We start from the raw sequence: 21236 nt of genomic DNA on the forward strand, positions 1-21236 counted from the left end.
CTGATCTCCCATCCATTATTGTCATTGTTATTTTAATTAGTTAATTACATGACTCATTGTGGTTTACTTTTACATAGACACAACACAGTTTGGTAATTTCATTCTGCAGTACCTCCCCATGCCCATCCTTCCCCACCCCAGATTCCCTTCCTCAAATCTATTGCTCTTCTTTCCATTTTCATGAGATTCCCCTCACCCCTTTCCTTTTTTAATCTCTCTAGTTTCTGTATATGAGAGAAAATATTTGACCCTCAACTTTCTGAGTTTGGCTTAATTACTTAGCATGATGTTCTCCAATTCCATCCATATACCTACACATGACATAATTTCATTCTTCTTTAAGGCTGAGTAAAACTTCCTTGTGTATATATACCACTTTTTTTTTCTTTCTTTTTTTTTGGTGGGGGGAGGGAGGTTACTGGGATTGAACTCAGGGGCACTCAACTACTGACTATATCCCCAGCCCTATTTTGTATTTTATTCAGAGACAGGGTCTCACTGAGTTGCTTAGCACCTCGCTTTTTGCTGAGGCTGGCTTTGAACTCTCGGTCCTCCTGCTTTAGCCTCCCGAGCTGCTGGAATTATAAGCATGTACCGTGCCCAGCAGCATGTTTTCTTCATCCATTCATCTACTGAAGGACACCTAGGCTGGTTCCATGATTTGGTTATTATGAGTCATGTGGCTATTAACATTGATATGAATGCATCATTATAGTATGATGATTTTAAATCTTTCAGATAAATACCAAGGAGGAGGATAGCAAGAATGGTGGTTCCATTCCTAGTCTCTTGAGGAATGAACAAATCACTTTAAAAATAATATAATATCAGAAATGATAGGAGATGAAGAAATTATTAGGGAAGTGGAGTTAATCAGTGTTGCAAAGGAAGAGCAGTTTCGACTTCTTCAGACAAAATATGCATCTCAAAGTTAAAAAGAACCCTGTCTCACCCCCCAGATCCTCATATTACAGATCTCAGCAAGCCTGTCCTAATTAGAAAACTTGTATTTGCCTCTTGACAACTCCTGTAAAAGGATATTTGAACACTAGATCAGTTCCTAAATTCGGGCACAGAGTTCAAAGACTCACCTGGTCTGGTATGCAAAAGAATTAATAGGCACAACTCTCATGGCATCTTACCTGTGGCATATTTTGCTGGTTTAAAACCTGCCACAGAAACCACCGCTCCTTTTTAGTGTTTCTTCTTACACGAAACACAGCTGCTACAGAGAACTCCTCAGGAAGACCCTTGGGAAATATCTTACTGTGGGAGAAAAAGAAAGAACTATTGTGGAGAGACTGAAGATGGCAAGGACAGAGAAAAAAGGTATGAAGTTCCTTGTACCATGGTATCTCAGGCATAGTTTGCTCAATGAGTTTATAATTTATTATTCAACTTACCATAATCAATTGAATGGAAACATGGAAGCAACCATGACTATATTACCTATGCAATTTTTATCTCATTCTCTCCTTTTTGTAATCATCTGGTATGGTATTGCTAAAGCTTGAGGTATGTAAACACAAGTGGATAGGCTATAGAACTATGTTGCTATATTTTATTCTCTGAGATGTTCCAACATAGGAAAATTTCAGAAATCACTGCAGTTCAACAAATAGTAGCCCTTCACCAGCACATAAATAATATTTTTTGATATTGTTGGTAGAGAGATATACAAAGAATTTTAAAGAACACTGCAAATAAATAAGTGCATATTTTCCAAATAACTTTTATCATATTAAACTCTTGCAAATAAGTCCTAATACAGATTTTCTGTTACTAATTTATGATATTAAATACAATGAGGAAATTTTAGTTTTATTTTTCATTTCTACAGAAAAAAATTTAAAAATCTAGGTAGAAAAATCTAAAGAGTTCAAATATTCTACCTCAATCTTCCTTCAAAATACTGGTCTCACTAAAATCATCATAAAACTTAGAAAAAAATTCACAATGAACATATCTTGAATTTAACATTCATTAGCAAATGAGAAATATGTTTCTTTAAGATGGTTTTTAAACTTATTCCCATTGTATTTAAAAACTCTGAAAGGCAGGAATTCTGCTTTTCTTAAAAAAATAGTAAGTAAGCATCCTCTTAAAGACACACATGTAAGTTTTATAAAAAAATAAAATGCCATACATTGTAATGGTAACTGCTAACTTTGAATATTACATTCAGCTCCACTGAAATTGACAGTTATTGAAACTGACAAACTGTCATGAAGGATACTGAAATTTTCTTTTTACTTTGTGCATTACAAAGTCACATGTGGTAGAAAAATCAGGAAATAATATGAAAAAGCTGTCATTGCCCAAAGTTCTTTTTTGCTTGGTTAAATACAAACACATATGTATATATTTATATGCACACATACATACATACATATATAAATATGCATGTTTACAAATGTATGTGTGTGAGGAGAGAGAAAAAGAGAAAGTGGCCAACTTAGGATGGTTTGATTTACAATATTTTGACTTTATGATGGCGTGAAAATGATATGCCTCCAGTAGAAGTTGTATTACATAGAATGTCAAATTCTGATCTTTTGGGGTTGGAGATGTGCTAGGTACTATGCTATATTCTATACTATCTTTTGATACCAGGTAGCAGCAAGGGGCCATAGCTTCCAGTCAGCCATGTGATCAGGAAGGTAAACAACTGATATTCCATGGTGTCCTGTGTTGCTAAACTGTGAAGTATGGTAGATCAAGTGTGTTAAAGGCATTTTTGGCCTTCGACATTTTCAGCTTAACCAAAAGCATCCCTGTGTGTATAAATACAATTATATATACTCTAGTTTTATCTTCTCTTGAAACTTTATTGCTACTCCTTTATAATGTCCCTTCTTAAGTAAGTAAACAAAATGAAATTGCCAAAAATGGAATTCACTCTGGAATGTCAATAGTAATAAACTAAATTTCACTAGTGACAATTACTGTGTTGATTTAAGTAACATTGCTTATTTAAACAAAACAAAAACCCAGCCTTTGGTGCCTTGGTGTCATTTCTCTTTGGCACTGGAGATAAACCTGAAAGATGGGCACATGTAGAGGTAAGGGGTGACACCAAACATACTTCCAACTTGAAATTCTGAACTGGTTAGTTATAGCAAAATTACTTTTAAAGGAAACCTCAAACCCACAGCTGTTCCTATCACATGCAATAATAGCCTGGGACTCCACTTTGCTTCCAATTTCTTGCCTCTGTTCTGCCACTTTTCACACTGAAGTTCTTGGGATCTGAATGCCATCACGAGTGTTCTAGAATTTGATAAAGTGTTATTCTGGGCATTATTTTTTTCATTTACTGTACTGAACACATCTTTTAATATATATTGTGAATTAACAAAAATTTTTTTCTATTATCTTCTCCATGCCATTTTCTCTTATCCCCTTTTTAAGGAACTCCACTTTTAGATATCTGTTTAACTACTGTATGATATAGTGTTCTTATCCTTTTTTCTTATATTTTTCCATCTTCTAATTTTACTCTACTTTGGGGGCTATTTCTGATTTTTCCAATCTTAGTACTCAATGTCAATTATATATATATGTATATATATACATATATATATTTGATATTCTATTTTGCTCTTTTCTTCAAAATATTCAGAATATAGTATTCTTTTTTTAAAAAATATTTTAGATGTTGATAGACCTTTGTTTTATTCATTTATTTATATCTGGTGCTGAGAAGTGAACCTAGTACCTCACATATACTAAGCAAATGCTCTACCACTGAGCCATAACCCCAGCCCCAGAATGTAGTATTCTAATCTATTTGACTTTATCAAATACCTATAGGATTCTTAAGACTTTTTCTTTGCATCTTTGTATATCTGTACTTCATCTGTGCTAGTTTTTCCTTTGTGACAGTTTGGTTTCTCTCTTCCATTTGGAAATGGTACTCTAATTTCTGTTGACTTGTGGAAGCCTGCTCATATTTATGAGTGAAGCACTGATTGCAAATGTGTATTTCTGTCATGGTATGTTGACAAGCAAGTATACATGATAACTGGCAGATATCAGAAAAGGCTCCTCAAATGTAAATATGGGGTGATAATTTCTCTGGAGATAATGGGTTCGTCCAAAGAATCCTTCTATTTCCCCCTTGGTAAGTGGAATCTACCTGAGCACAGGCATTCTGGAAGCAGTGCTGTATGAAGGAGCCCCATAGTTCACTACAGAATTCACTCTTGCCTCCCGTTTTTAGTGTCAACCTTATTCCTGCCCTTGCTATCTTATTTAGCCTCAGTCTGGCTCAGTTTCTCTAGCTAATAAACTTCTTGCTTCTTGTCTGGTTAGATGAGGATGGAGGAGGTAACCTGGAGCCTCATGCTCAACACACACACACCCCTTCGTGGCTTCTGTAGAGCCTGTTTCCTGAAGAGTCTCACAAGTCCAGTGACGAAGAGTCACTTCTCACCAGCATTCCCAGAACTGCAACACCTCAGGTCCAGTCTTTTTCTACTCCTTGAGTCATTTCCCAGTCTTCCATCTGCTTTCTGTCTTCCAGAACATATTGTAATATTTTTCTGTTGTTTCATATTCCATTCTCTACTCATTTTTGCATTTTAAATCTTTAATTTGTTCCTTTCCAATGGTCCCTTTATCTTGATTTACCACAGATAAAACTTTGTCCAACCTTCCTATACCACTGTTAGCCTTCCATCTACCCACGAAGCTGTTCAAATGAACACTGAATAGTTGCATCTTTACCAGTCATTTGCTCCTGAACTTTCCCCTCCTGCATTCTGAAAGCATATCCAATCGGACAATTCCTTGGTCTTAATCCTCAACCCCTTCCCTCCTTCTGCAGGTGTTAACACTACAGACATCTTCACTCACATAAACCAAGATTCACAATAATAGCCCTAAGGCCCAGCAAGGAAATTTGGATTGCAAGCTCCCAGATTCCTTTGCCTAAACTACTCACCTTTTTGTCCCCATCATTTAGAACAATTATTATTAAATAACACTAGTAACTGAGTTCAGCATTGTGTGTGTGTGTGTGTGTGTGTGTGTATACGTACAAGATTGAACCCAGAGGTGCTTAATCACTGAAGCACATCCCAGCCCTTTTTATTTTTTATTTTGAGACAGGGTCTCACTAAGGTGCTTAGTCCTCACTAAATGCTGAGGCTGATTTTGAACTTGTGATCCTTGTGCCTCAGCCTCTTGGGCTGCTGGGATTACAGGCATGGACCGCTGCGCCTGATGAGTTCAGCATTTTTAAAACATAAAAACACTTGGTTTTATCACAGAGTCTAGCTTTGGTTTTTCCATCTTGGATAGCATGTAGGAAATTTTCACTCCTCTCTTAGCACTTCTATAAGAAAAACAAATAGAGCAAGTGAGTTAATAATAGCAACTGACACTGGTACTCATGTAGAGGACACATGTGGGGACTGTGGGAAACTGAGAGCCCAGCCCATCTATGGGGGCAGCTGCTATGTAGTGCCAGCCAACTGTTACCATATGGGAATGTAGAGCCAGTGTTGCCAGATCATCTTATTTGTCATAAGAAGCCAAAAATCTAGATTTTTATCTGTCAAGCTTTGAGTTTTAAGTTTGGGTGATTAATTCAGATTTATGAGAAACATTGTCCAAACCAACACTGTAGAAGTCAAATAAAACCAGTGAATGCTGTTTGGCAATCTTGGATTTACATAAGCACTTGTTGAATACCCACTTTGTATACAGCACTGTGAAACTTACAAAGATGGGAAAAGGATGTTCCCTGCCCTGCCCTAATTGCTGCTTAAAATTAGTTGAGAGTAGAAAAATGATATCAAGTAGAAAGAGTATAGGGAAACACTGAAGATGACCAAAATTAGAACTCCAATTGTGAATTGAAAACCTAATGTTAGAAATGAGATTAAAAAAAAAAAATCTTCTTAACAACAAAGCGGGATGGTAGCTGTTAGAAAATCCTACGTGGATCTGAGGGAAAGGCAGCAGCCACTTAAAGGAATGTGGGATACGGATGCTCAAAAATGCTCACCTCAAAGTCATGGGTCCCAGATGAACGCACACCATCCACCCCCAGGCTTGGCTAGTGGCCCAGGGTCTCCTACAGCCACTGCTATTTACTATTTTAACCACAGTACAAATGCTTACAAAGGTTATTTATTGTCTCAACCACTTCCCTCCATAAGACTCCTCACTGCACTGTTGTTGCCTTTTCAGGGATGATACTGAAGTCTGCATTTCCATTCCTAGTACATGCACCAAACCAATGTTATTTTAATACACTGTGAGCTCTGGGGGGGGACAGTGTCTCCCTGTAGTATTCATGGTTTAATACAAGAGCCATGGTCCAAGAGCAAACCTCTCACGAGATGCACTATAAGAACCTTGAATACGTAAACTCAAAGAGAACCCTTGACACTTCCCTTCTAAGTTGGTTCTTTTACCGTGTTCAGTATCTGTTAGTAGCACTTTTTCGCCACTCTGGAAGTGATGAAGTCATTATTAGTGATTTTATTAACTCTGGGTATTACACTTAGTTATCAGGTTCCATAAATTTTACTTTTACAGTCTCATTCATTTAATGTGACTCTTTGTTCATCTCATGGCCACCACACCTCAGTTCTGCCTACTTCAACCCTCACCTGAATGACCACAGTCACATTCTTCTGATTCCCTTGCTTCTACTTTCTTCTATGTTCTTCAATACATTCTAATCTACTGTCAAAGGAATTTTTCATCTGAGAGTTTTGATAGTACCTCCTTTTTGCTTCAGAGTCCTTCTAATGCCCAACTTCTTGACCTGCTACCTATAGTTCAAGCTTTAGACTCCCTAGTCATTTATTTCCATCTCTTTCTAAAAATACTAAGAGTATGGTAAAAACACACACTTTTATTTCTTCCCATGCTCTGTGTACGTTTTTCCTCTTTTTCCTTGCTTACAATATTTTCTGCTCTAGACTGCTCTTCAATCCCATCTCACCCCATCCACAGGTTTCAAGGTCTCAACCTAAGGCTATATGCTCTACTCAGTCTTTCCCAATACTCCCAACAGAGATGGTCCCTGATTCATCTTCTTCATTGAAGTAAGCCAAGGCTACACAAGAGTGGCAGTGGTACGTACGCACATGCTAAGACTGACCTAAAGAACACGAGATGTGGGCTAGGTATATAGCTCAGTTGGTAGAGTACCTGCCTCACAAGCACTAAGGCCCTGGGTTCAATCCCCAGCACCTCAAAAGAGAACACAAGATGCTGATGCCCCTCTTGAGAGACTGTTTCCAAAAATAACCACAACAGCAAGCATCCCATATGATTTTTTTCAAAGAGACTTTGGTATTTCTTTCATCAAGAGATGGAATCCATTGTTCCCTCAACCCTGGCTCTATGATAGCACCAAAACTTGCTTTGACTAATGGAGTGTATCAGGTGGTGGTGCAGCACTTCCAAGGTTAGGCATTAATAAAGATTCTGGCAATTAAAACTACACTGAGATTTCATCTCACTCCAGTCAGAATGGCAATTATCAAAAATACAAGTAACAAATGTTGATGAGGATGTGGGGGAAAAGGTGCACTCGTAAGTTGCTGGTGGGACTGCAATTGGTGCAACCACTCTGGAAAGCAGTATGGAGATTCCTCAGGAAACCTGGAATGGAACCACCATTTGACCCAATTATCCACTCCTCAACATATACCCAAAGGGTTTAAAATCAGCATACTATAGTGACATGGCCACATCAATGTTTATAGTGGCTCAATTCATAATAGCTAAGCTATGGAACCAACCTAGGTGCCCTTCAACAGATGAATGGATAAAGAAAATGTGGTAAGTACACATAATGGAATATTACTCAATCGTAAAGAAGAATGAAATTATGGCATTTGCCTGTAAATGAATGGAACTGGAGACTATCATGCTAAGTGAAATAAGTGGATCCCCAAAAACCAAAGGTAGAATATTCTCTCTGATATGCAGATGCTAACACACAATAAGGGGTGGGGATAGAAGTACTTAGACAAAGGGGAATGAAGGGGAAGGGAAGGAAGGGGGAATGGGAATAGGAAAGACGGTAGAATAAATCAGACATTGCTTTCCTATGTTCATGTATGAATCCACCACTAGTGTAACTCCACATCATGTATGACCACAAGAATGGGATGTTATACTCCATGTATGCATAATATGTCAAAATACATTCTATTGTAATGTCTAACAAAAAAGAACAAATAAATAATTTTTAAAAAGAGAAACAAAATAAGTCTGCTGGCTTCTGCTTTCTTCCACTTGGAAGCCAGTCACCACATAATAAAGTGAAGCTACCATGGTATAGGGAAGTTCCAGTCAGTCTCATGGAGGAAGCCCTGAGGCACCAGTACCACCTTCTTTAAAAAAAAAAAAAAATATAGCACATAATTCTCAGATCATTAAATCCAGACTTTAAAATAGTACAGTCAGTGGCTTTAGTACATTCATAAAATTGGGTTAAGTATTCACATTATCTAATTCTAGAACACTTCTATCACCTACAATAGAAACTCCTACCCAGTATCAGTCACTCCCCATATCCCCTCCTCTAACTCCTCTATCATTTTCATCCTTCTTCTTGAGATTTAGTTTGCTCTTTGTACTTATTTTCTTAAAGTGGGACATAAATTATTTGAGATCATTCTTTTTATAAAAATAAATCTATTGAGATGGAAATCCACATAACATAAAATCAGCCATTTTTATGTAAATAATTCATTGGAATTTATTACATTCACTGTGTTTACCATCAGTGTCTCTTATCTAATTCCAAAACATTTCCACCACTCCAGAGTAGAACCCTATACACATTCAAGAGTCTCTCGCTATTCCCCCAGTTCTTAGCAACAAGTAATTTTTTAAAATAGATATATCTACGATATATTTTTCACATGGATGGAATCACGAGCTATGTGACTTTTTGCTTGTGGTTTTTTTACATCTCATATTTTGGAAGTTCATCTCTGTGGCTGCACATATCAGAACTGCATTCCTTTAAAAGGTTAGATATTATTTCATTACATGTATATACTACACTTGTTTTTGTACTCCTCTATTGTACTCCTCCTTCCATTGATGGAAATTTGGAGTATTTCCACCTTTGAGTTATTTAAATAGTGAGGTATGAACATACTTGTGTTTGATTATCTCTCTTTAGTTCTTTAAGGTATATAGTCATGAGTAGAAATGCAAAATCATATGTAATTCTCCATGTAACTTTTTGAGAAAAAGCAACACTATTTGGTACAACAGTTCAATCATCTTACATTCCCACCAGCAAGATTTGAGGATTCCAATTTTTCAAATCTTCACCTAGAATTATTTTCTGTGTTTTTTCACTATAACTGTCCTAGTGGGTGTAAAGTGGTACTGCATTTTGGCTTTGATTTGCATTTTCCTAATGACCAATGAGGCTGAGCATATTCATGTAATTCTTTGTCTTTTAGTTGTTGAGTTTTGTAATATGCATATATTGTGTGTACTAGACCCTTTTCATGTATAAGATTTGCAAATATTTTCTTCCATTCTAGATTTTCATTTCACATTCTGGATAATGTACTTCGATGTACAAAAACTTTTAATTTTGATAAAGTATAATTTATCTATTTGTCTTTTGTTGCCTGCTTTTGTGGCTTGTATTAGACTCCATTGCCAAATTCAGGTTTCAAAGATCTATCCCTGTTTCCCTCTAAGATTTTGCTGTCCTAGCTCTTAAATCTAGATTTTTAAAATCTATTTTGAATAATTTTTGAATATAGTATGAAGTATGGGTTCAACCCAATTCTTTGACATGCAGATATACAGTTTTCCCAGTATCATTTATTCAAGAGACTCTTCTTTCCCCATAATATAGTTTTGGACCCTGTATGTCTCTTTCTGGAATTTCTATTATTCATATGTTAGCATGCCTAATGGTGTCATATAGGTCTTGAGGATTCCTTTCTTCCTTCCTTCCTTCCTTCCTTCCTTCCTTCCTTCCTTCCTTCCTTCCTTCCTTCCTTCCTTCCTTCCTTCCCTCCTTCCCTCCTCCTCCTTCTTCTTTCCTCCTCCTCCTCCTCCTCCTCTTCTTCTTCTTCTTCTTCCTTTCTCTCTCTCTCTCTCTTTCTTTCTTTCTTTCTTTCTTTCTCTCTCTCTCTCTCTCTCTCTCTCTCTCTCTCTCTCTTTCTTTCTTTCTTTCTTTCTTTCTTTCTTTCTTTCTTTCTTTCTTTCTTTCTTTCTTTCTTTCTTTCTTTCTTTCTTTCTTTCTTTCTTTCTTCTATTTCCGACCCCCAAAACTGAATCATTTCAACTGATCTATCTTCAAGTTCTCTGATTCTTCCTTCTTCTACCTTAAATGTGTTTTTGAACTTTTCCTATAAATTTTAATTTCTGATTCGTACTTTTTAACTGTGACATTTTTATTTGCATCTCATGATAATCTCTACTGATATTTTCTATTTAGCGAAACATTATTCTTATACTTTCTTTCAGTTCATGGGAGTTTTCTTTAGTTATTTGTTTTAAATAGCTGACTTAAAGTCTTTGTCAAGTAAAATCTCAAGGTATTCTCAGGAACAGTTTTTCCTTAAGAATGCCCTTTTCTCTGTGTATAGTTTTGCATATCTACTTTGCATATCTTTTAATTTTGTTCCCTTCTTTTGAATATATTGCGATTTTTAAATTGAAAAGTAGATATTTTAAATAATATATGAAAACCATCAGACTCTCCCTGTCAGGGGTGTGCTGTTGGTGATGTTTATTGGTTTTGTTATTATTGTTATTTGTTATTATTGCTGCTATTTGTTTAATTGCTTTCTGCAACTAATTCTGTAACATATATATTCTTTGTCATGTGTGACCACTGAGGCTTCTGCTTAGTGAGTTTAATAGTCAACTAATATTGCACAGTTAAATGCCTTTGGCCTGTTGTCATCCCAGGCCCTGCTGAGGGGATATGTGTGCATATTGGAGAGTGACTGAAATGTTCAGGCAGAGAGTTTATTGACTTCCTTAGCCTTCATCTTCTGCTTTCTCAAAGTTTCAAAGTTGGCCAGAGTCAAGAATGTTGGGTCTTTCCAGGTCTTTTTGGAATGTGCACACAGTTTTGTGCATACACATAGGTGTTTGGGTTTCCATGAATGTGTTGGAACTTTCCAATCCTCCAACGAACCTCTCCTTACTCAGTTTATTCATCTATGGTTTGGGGATTGGCATCTTGTTTGCCCCAGTAGTAAATGCTGCTTCAGACAGCTGCCATGTTAAACAACTGCTACTCTATTTTCAAGTAATGTTCAGTGGAAAACGCTGTTCTCACCAAGAAAGCTCTGATCAGGTAAAAGACAAACTGTAAGCCCAGGTTTTCAGGGAACTACCAGTCAGGTAAAATAATGCAATCCTTTCAGAACAGGGCCCACAGTAAACTCCCTACTTCTCTTCCTTCCAAGATGCTATGCTGCATTTTTACTGATTCTGGAGCTGCTGATTTTCAAGTCTAACATAGTGCTGGGGAGAGCAATCAGAATAGGACAAGTTAAAAAGTCACAAAACCTGCTAGTCTTACTGAGGTTCAATGTTTTCTCAAATAAATGGTCATTAGATTATATAAGATCTTGATTCATTTACAGAATTCTGAAAATATTAATTTTGACAATTTTTGCCTGTGTTCACACTGCTTTCATGGAAAAGTAGATTTTCTAAAATCCTCAGAAACAATAAATTGTCATTTTACATCACTAAATTTTGTAGTGGTTTATAACAAAGCCAAAAATAATGAAACAACTTTAATGTAATTTTTTTACCTAGGATTATACACATACAGGCACCTGCTACAGTGCTTATTGCCATTTCAAGATCTTCGAAGGAAAGAATAGTATTTTATTATATTTTTGCTTACCTATAACACCTAAGTACAATGGTACCACAGAATTCTATATTTGTTGAGTGAATGAGTGATCCAGAAAATGAAATAGACAAACATAAATTTAATTTTTAGATGATATTTTAACACTTCATAAATAAAATTTAAATATATTTTTCAATAATTTATAACCTAGTCAAAAAATTCAAAATATTTCGCATAAATATTTCTCATAAATAGTTTTTTCTGTAATGAAAATAAAAAAGAACACAATTAATACATAATAATTACATTCTTAAAAATATATTGAAGTGAATTTAGTTATCTTTAAAGAAGAATTTTTTTCTTGATCTAAGTGCAGAATGAATGAAAATCCTTCTAATTACTAAATTTCCCTTTCAGAAATTTACATTCTTTTTTTCCAAGCCAAAAATGATTTTGCTTTCCAAGACTGTAATTTTTGAAGGAAAATTTCTTTGTTTTAAATATAAAATGTTTAAAAATATATCTATTTTTACCAACTATGCTTCTTGTTTATACCTCACAAGCATACTTAATGTTACACAGAATAATTTCTCTGGGTCTTGCCAAAGTTTCTATTATAAAAGAGGTCATATTGGATTACTGGGCTGTTACCAGAGAGATATAATAACAGCTTGCCATGTCCAAGGATATCCATGCTCGAATGTTTTTGAATGGAGTGTAATTTCCTATAAGAAATCCTATCCTATCTATTGCTCATTCAGTGATACTCCCATTAAGAAAAATATTGTTGATCCTTACTCACCAAATTCATGCCTGAACAAACACACACACATCCCACACATACACACTTAGGCTAGAAGTTCTCAATGGGATATTTTCTGCCTTTCTTCCATTTTATACACATCACATACAGTTTGATATCATAAAGGAAAAAATTTCATACATATATTAATAGTAACCTACATTTGAAGAGCCCAGGCTCAGTGGAATTTAAATGTAATTACCCATTTATTTCCCATTGTCTATTTTTTATATATTAATGAAAGTCACCTAAATATTCATGGACAGGTGGTTTCACAAATATACCAAATTAACAATGTTCAATATAAAATCAGTATTTAAAAAATGTGATTAAGCAAAAGTCATAGAGAGCCTAACTAAAGTTGTTCCAAATTATTCAAAGGTGCCAAGTAAAACCTGTCACTTGTGGTAGTGCCAATTCTAGTGCTAGATAGAATCTGGAGTGTCTCTGAAGCCTTATAATTGACACATCTTCAATTTCTTTAAGCTTGTAACTTACTTTAATGTTGCAAAAACCTAAAGTGTAGTTTCCATCTGCTCTCTGATGTTCTCTGTCTATAGCAGCCATCTATTCAATCACAAAGTAAAAGAAAATGGTATCAAATTGTAGGGGAAGTGGTAGACAATCAAAACTGGGCCTCCTTGAAGTGACCAGCTATAGCAGAAGGCAGCATCCAGATCTAAGAACCAGTATCAGAGAGACTTTAATCACCACCCCCCAAAATTCCTAAAAGTCAACATTATAATGCCTTCCTCTTAGTGTTAAAATTGAGAGATTTTAATTTCCTCCTTTATATTTTCTATACTTATTTTACAAGGAGCATGGATTATGCTAATGATCATTAGAAAACATAACTATTTCCATTTCTGTAAAGAATAATCTCAAACTTTAAAATGACTTAAAAGGCATCTATGTATTCATTGAGGCAGAGATGAGGGAGAATTAACACAAACCTACCCAAACCTCCCCAAAGACCACATGCCTCAGTATGTTAATGATGAGGGTATTTTGTCTGTGGGGAGGGGGAGGGGCAGTGGTGAGGACTGAATTTAGGGCTTCACAGATGCTAGTTAAGAGGCAAGTTCTTTAAAAACTAATAAGGAGACTAACAAATTCTATTTTCTTCTATTATGAGAAATAAAAATTAGTCACAAAAAGCTATAATTCTTACTTTACACTGAGGAAGGCACTGACTCAAGAAGAGATGAAAAGCTGGGCATGGTGGCACACACCTGTAATCCCAGCTGCTTGGAGGGGTGGGGCAGGAAAATCGTGAGTTCAAGGTTAGCCTCAGCTACTTAGCGAGGACCTAAACAACTCAGCAAAACCCTGTTTCTAAGTAAAATACCAAGAAGGGCTGGAGATGTGAATCAGTGATTAAGTGCCCCTGGGTTCAATCCCTGGTACTAAAAAAGAAGAAGAGAAGGAACAAACTTCAAGTGCAAATTCACCTATGTTAATATTTCCCCTGTATATTTAAAATGGACACACTAACTACATACAAAATGCTAGTATCTATATATGTGGAAATGTATAAAAATTAACATTTCATTACTCATGAAGGAATACATTGTATAGGATTTTAATAATAGATTATATTTGCCCAAATCTCTTATTAACTGTATTCTCTAGGTTTTCTTTCCTATCCGATTAATTAAAAATTTTTTTCTAGTTGAAATTTATTCAAAACCATTAAGAAATGCAAACAAAATAATGAAGTCTAAAAAGTTTCTGTAAAGATCTTTTGAAAAGATACTGGCATGTAATGGAGGACACAGTTAATTACTCCATGTATATATAATCACTATTAAATAAGATTGCACATCCAAAGTCTTTTAGATATGTGCTATGAACTCAAAAAGTATTGGAAGATGCCAATATTTCTCCCTAATTATGAAGTGTTTTCATTAAAAGCCAAAACACTTAATAGTCCACTGCTAGAGTTTTCTACCTCTTTGAAAAACACTTGTGTTTATAAAATACATGCTCTGTTAAGATTAAACTAGTCCCAAAACACCAGTCACACATTACTAACAAATTGTTTAATAATTAGTTCTCACCTTGGAAAGCACAGAGCAGTGATCTGCAGGGATTACAGTAAAGGAAGGAAGTTTTAATGAGGAAGATAGAGGGGACATAGAAACCTGGTTACTGTTACTTTAAAGTACTGGGAGTTTTGAGAGCAGAGTTCCAAAAAGGAAGAGACATCCGAGGGGAGATACAACCAAAACAAGCATTCTTTATTTCCTTCTGCTATAGACTCAGGTATCCAAATCCCTGCTTGATGTCTTTTAACCTACTGGATGTAAAATGCATCTCTGTTCAAATAATTGAAATTGAGTGTATTTTTCTGCCCAAATACATCCCTCTACAAGGATTCTTTATCTTTGCACAGTCATTGACCCAGGTCTCCAGCAAAATCCCTAGAAATCATTCTTACTTCTTCACTTTCCTTTATTATCTCCCACCCTATCCACTGGCATTTCTTACTCCATCACCAAAATAGACACGGATTCTGTCTACTCTGCATCTCTACGATCACCACCCTAGTCAAGCTGCCTCCTCTCTCCTCTTGGCTCCTAGTGTCCTTTGGTCCTCTCCCCTTTTTTTGCCTTGCAGTCCACAATAAGCTTTTGAAGTCAGACCAGATATCTTCCTTACTTGTAAATTTTTACATGTGTCCCAAGGTTCCTAGAATAAAATGCCCACCCCTGACCATGCTTGTGGGTCTGAAGTGATCCTGCCTCTGATGTATCGTCTGTTCTGGTATCTGCATGGCACTCAGGCTCTAGTCACAATGACCTGGATTTTGTTCCTTGAACACACCAGGCTCACTGAGTCCTTGGGCCTTTGTACTTCCTGTTCCCTCTCCTGGGACAGTCTTTTCCAGAGGTCTTCATTTCAATGGATTCTTCTCCCTGTTCAGCTCTCAGTTCAAATGTCATTTCCTCTGAAATGTCTATAGTTGTCCTCATCCCAGTCACCATCTAACATATTACCTTGTTCTGATGTTTTTCATCGGCTTGTAACTATCTGAGTCTCAAATAATTTATTGGTTTATATATGTATTGCCTATTTCCAGCTACCAGAAAATGATTTTCATGACAACAAGGCCCTTGCCAGGCTTGTCACTATAAATCAAATATCTATACTATGACCTGGTATATTGGGAACATTCATAAAAATTAGTTCCATTCACAGAAGACCCATGATGATGCCTATGACTAGTCCCAGTAGGTATTAAACACTCATTTTCAGCATAAAATCTATGTTAGCTTGTATAATGCTTTAATGTTGAGGCCTTATGAGACTGTTCTACATCCTAGTCAGCAGGAAAATAGCAGGAGGAAAAATCAACTCCTGTGTGATTCTAGCACAGGTCAATCAAAACTTTTGAAAAACAGTCCAAGAAAAAACATACAAATTTCTTATTTTCAAAAATAAATATAAAATCCCTTCAGACTGTAGCAATATATAATAGCTACTCCAGAAGAATTTCACCAACAGTGTTATTCAGCAGAAGTCTTCTAGTCCTTGGAAGTATTTTAGTCACAAGAATCACCCTGAGTAGTTTCCTGTAGTTTCATACTTCTAAAGCTGAAAGGAAACTGTCAGTAATTTAGGTCATCCATCTTATTTTATAAATGAGAAATTATAGCCACAGCATTTAAATAGCTACCCCACCATCACTGTGCCAGGCAAGGGGTCAGGATGGGACTTGAACTCATGACTCCTAATTCCAAGGTCAGTTTTTTCCAGTATATCAAGTTGCTTGCATCCTCTTGGTTAAGAATAAAATTTCCTTCATTATTAACAACCTGATTGAAAGTAATCTTTTGGGACTCTGAGGAAAAGAAGTCTGCGCTTTTTTTTTTTTAATACTAGAGAGGGTATAAAAACATATAAAATGTTAACATCTAGAAATGAATAAATAATTAAAATGCTTATAATCACACTATAATAGTAAAAGTAACAAATCATATTTTGGGCTCCAAGTATTCATTATGACATTTGTATATCTTAGGTCACGAGTATCCCTGAGGGGTAGATTACTATAGTTCCTTCCCCTAATGATATTTTGAGCACAAATCAGGAAGTATCTGAAAACACAGAGTAATATCTTAAAAATAGGGATTATTGTCTATTGAGTTCTGGAAAAGATATCTATGCTAAAGAAGGTGGAAATCAGGAGTATTTTCTATTAATTAGAGATGTTAGGAGCTTTTGCCAAGTATTTCTTTAAAAAGGAGTACATTTTCAGGAAGTAGTGAAAACTACAAGAGCAACATAGAGAACCCTTCACAGATCCTATGTTATTGCTTTCCTGGCACAGAGGTCAGTATAAACTCCATTCCACTCATCTGCCGAGTTGTAAAATCAGTGCCTGACATCGCTACACACAAAGTTAACGTAATAAAGGTGAAGTGTCTGGTCTCTCAGGGACAGAGGGTATCAACTGCACAAATGGAGGACATTCAGGCTGTCCAATTAATGAGCAACCAATAAGATCTGCTGTAAGAGGACAAAACTGATTTTCACTTCCCTTCCAGATGGTGAACACTGCAAGCATGGAAAAGTTAGGGAAAATCAGAAAATTTAAAACATAATTCACTCTTTTTGAGTACACACAAATATTTAGTGACATAGTTGTTTTATGTAGAAATGTAAGTAGGGAATAGATTGGATTTATTCCCATGATAAGGCTCTGGTAGTTTGTTGTCAAGAGAAATAAAAACCATAGTAGAGCTCATAGATTTGTTTGCTTCTTAGTAATGTGAAGTAGTAGTAACTTCATTGTACAGCAAATTCAATTTGATGTATTTGTTCAATATTCCTAAAATAATCTTAGTTTTTAATGTGCCACGTTATATCTTTGTCTCACATATAGAAAAAGTAAAGGATTAAAATCCAACTATGATCAGAAAGAAGAACACATGGTTTTTAGTTTCTTTTTTTGTTGTTTTTGTTCTTTTACTTACCTATATGAAATGAAATGTGAGGCAAGGAATAAAATATAAAAAAGAACAAAGACTAACAAACTTTCACAATGTCAGTGCTCATAAACTGAAAAGGAAAAGGACATACTTACTTTAGAGAAATTTCATTTTGCAAATGATGTTCCAAAAATTAAGTGCAGTATACATTCAGATAGTAATGTGTTAAAAAAAAATGTAATTATGGATTCCAGTGGTTCCAGAGGTAATTCTTCAATCAATTCACAGGATAAGTCTTAAAGAAAACCCCCCTCCTTTTTTCAAAAGTGCTATTTTGGTAGAGCTAAAATGAGTTTTCCAGATCACATTTAACAAGCTGTCCTTTGCTTATTTTTTTGCTTTTAAAATGAAATGGCTAAATGGAAAAAGACCTATTTTTAAATATTAAGAATAGCTTCCAAATTAATTCTTCCATTCTGAATAAGCGTGAGGCAGCGTTTATGAAGAACTTCCGTATTTACAAGTATCAATGGGGCCTCTGACTTGCTGAATATCTTCCAGGAAGAGAAATATGATACAAGTTACATTTCCTGAGAGTGAAGTGAGAGATGCTTGGAGTTTATAGTAAGTCATTTCTTTCCCAGCTGACATCCACCATCACCTGTCGCGTTACAAGCAATTTGGCCAGCAGGGCTGGAGAGTTTGTCTGAAATGCCTTCCCCAGGCTGGGTGATGATGTTTGAGTTCCACAGCCACAGAGACTCTGAAATCTTAGCCTTTTTGTGTTTGCTGAGGGGATTCAGAGAGATAGGTTGTTAATGGGAAAACAAAGCTTGGATGACGCTCTAATAACCTCTCGCCTGTTCTGATGAGTCCTTGTTCACTGTGGCATTGTAGATGACTTCCTGCTGAAAATCAGCTCTCCTACTAGATGTCATTCAAGTAACAAAAATAGACGGTGAATTAGAGAGGCTGCTCTTCAGAAATGGGGTTGCTTGCAAAAGTTTTTTAGGTCCTTCCATCCACTGATAATGAAAATATCCTGGATCTAACCCAGTCTGACCCCTGAAGGACTCTCTGAATTTCGAAATGTCCTTCTGAGATCTTGGGGTTTAGTTCCCATTTCGGGATCAATTCGGGAGGTTCCAGACCTAACTAAATGGTGCAATTTTCCAAATAGCATATAGTTGGCTGCTTTTTCTAGAATTTTGCTATTGCTCCCACACCTTCACATTTTTAGATGAATAAAGTTCCAACTCCTCAGAACAGCACATACGGCTTTTCAGAATGGTCCACATTTCAGCCTTCTCAGCAACCAGATGTTTTCACACCTGTGTTCCTTAGCTACACAGGATTTCTCTGTATCCCTCAAACTGCCTTGACTTTTAAAACTACTACGATAATCCCTCTAATGACCACAGTGCACACTGGCCCCCTGCTCACCTGACAAAATCACACATCAAATCTCAACTTTTCATTTCCTTTATGAAGTTTTTCCAGCTTCATTTATTCTCCCAGAGTTTATCACACACATATCTAAAAATTACTACCATATTCCACAGTATCTAATTGTTGGCTTGTCTGTCTTGCCAGACAGAAATAACTCAATGGCTGAGATTGTGTCTTTATTCATCCTTAAATTCTAAGTATTCATTATCACTTGAGAATTGAATGAAATACTTTGTCAGATTTCTTTTTTTCACTGGCATCAAAGCTGAACCTAAAATAATAGTTGCAGTATATCATAGAATATTTTTGTACGTAGCCCTCTTAAGCAAAGAGATTTTTACATTCTTATCTTGAGTAAATCACAAGAGAGCTAGGCGACAAGAGTATAATAGAGAAGATTGCTTGTCTGCATCTACTAGCTTTTGAGCCGACACAGGAAGAAAAGCTAAAAGTTGATGGAGACATTTATTAAATACCCTGTGAGGCTCTGTGCCCAGCCAGTGTGGCCTCAGCACACAGGAAAATTAGAGAGAGGGCCATTAGACACCTGCCACTACCCTTCAAAATGTACATTCACACACACACACACACACACACACACACACTTCACTCAGTGAAAAGCCACAGGGCAACTCTGACACCCAAGGAATGAGAATGAGTGGCCATGAGCAGAGTTCAGCTGGACCTTGTGAAGCAGCATCTTCATGGAAGGAGTCCAAGTAAAGGCAGATAACATGCACTGGCAAAGATATTAGAAAACAAGAGCAGAAATATACTTGCTTTTGAACATGGGCAGCACCCATGGGGCTCCAAGAAAAGAAAACATATAACCTCTAAGAGGGAGCTGAAGTTCTATAATTGTATAGGCAGAGAGTAGGAATCATAACAACAGAGGCTCTGGTATTGATAGGATACCATCTGGACCCTCCTATGAATGAGACCTGAGAACACTTTGATGATACAAACCAGAATGAGATGAAAGTTATGTAAAAACTACAGAAAAAGTGTTACTGAACCACAAAAAGAAAATAGAAAAACAAAGGAAATTTGACCAAGGACATGGGTGAGGGATGTATGTTGAAGGTAGGATGTGTACTAAGCTTTCTCAGATACACAGACTTTCAGAGGCAGACAAGGTGGTCAAAGATATGACAGAGGGAAATAGGTTCACAAAGGCAGCTCAAATCAATGCTTAGGGCATTAGCATTAGAAAAAAGACAGAGGCCACTAGCAACTTTGAAGGAGAAATAGGGTTCAAAAAGTCCCAGTTGGCTTTGAATGGGTTAAAGGAAGTAGGAGGAAGTTCAGGGGGTCAGTAACAATTTATTTGAGGAGTTTGTGAGTGAAGGGGATTGTCAAGAGAATATGTTTCCAGAACAGGGAAGGATTAAGTATATATTAAGGATTAAGTATATATTTGTAGACTAAGAGGCCAGGATACTGTGGAGAGTCATGTTGAAGACAAAAGCAAGGGGATTCTGGGTGGTTCAAGGTCTGAGAGGAGGCTGCAGGAGAGGATTAAGAACACAAGTGAAGGGGTTAAGCTTTGAAAGCAGGAGGGTCGCCTTGAGAGAGGACAGCTGAGATTCTGAGCTGGAGAGAAGAAGTTGAGATGGTTCAAATACAAGGAATAACTTGGTCAACTCAGTCTCATATTCAACCAAGCAGATGTTAATAGTGTACAGCATCACCACACAGGTCCCTGTTAATTAAAATTTCCACTGAACTTGTGATCACTTCCAAATTACATAGATCTAGTCTAGTCATGGTAAAATGAATTAATCTAGTCAATTATTTGGATATTTATTTCTTTTTAGCTTAAAATCATAAAAAATTTTCCTTAATCCAGAATGTATATATTTCAGGAAGCCTCAGCACTGACTAAAATGAGATTACGGGCAAGGTGTACCTAATTTTTGTGTCACGTAAAATAACAAAAGCATGTTAATTTTCTGATTAGCCTAAGCTGAAAGAATTAAAATGATAATAAATTAATGACTTATTATCTGGCACAATTATTCTTCCTTGATTGACATAAATTTATAAGATTGTTATTAAAATTGTGATTATATCTTACTATTTGATTATGTCCAAGAGGGAGATCAGACCACTTAATGCTATTTTATGAAATATAGAATCCTATCAACATACAAAGTCGCCAGTTATACAACATTATTCCTGAGCAGTGGTATAACAAAACATCATGTATCACTACAGTTAATTC

The 21236-nt window shown here is 36.2% G+C and overlaps 1 protein-coding gene across 1 annotated transcript in view; it reads right to left on the minus strand.

The window, feature by feature from the left end:
* The window catches only part of COL19A1 (collagen type XIX alpha 1 chain), a 331364-nt gene that overhangs the window by 274914 nt on the left and 35214 nt on the right, over positions 1–21236 (minus strand). Inside the window, exon 5 of the mRNA XM_079146513.1 lies at positions 1143–1266. Within this exon, the coding sequence (XP_079002639.1) occupies positions 1143–1266 (124 nt within the window). The remainder of the gene's footprint in view (positions 1–1142; positions 1267–21236) is intronic.

Source organism: Sciurus vulgaris (assembly GCF_902686455.1).
Source record: "Sciurus vulgaris genome assembly, chromosome: 7".
NCBI lineage: Eukaryota > Metazoa > Chordata > Mammalia > Rodentia > Sciuridae > Sciurus > Sciurus vulgaris.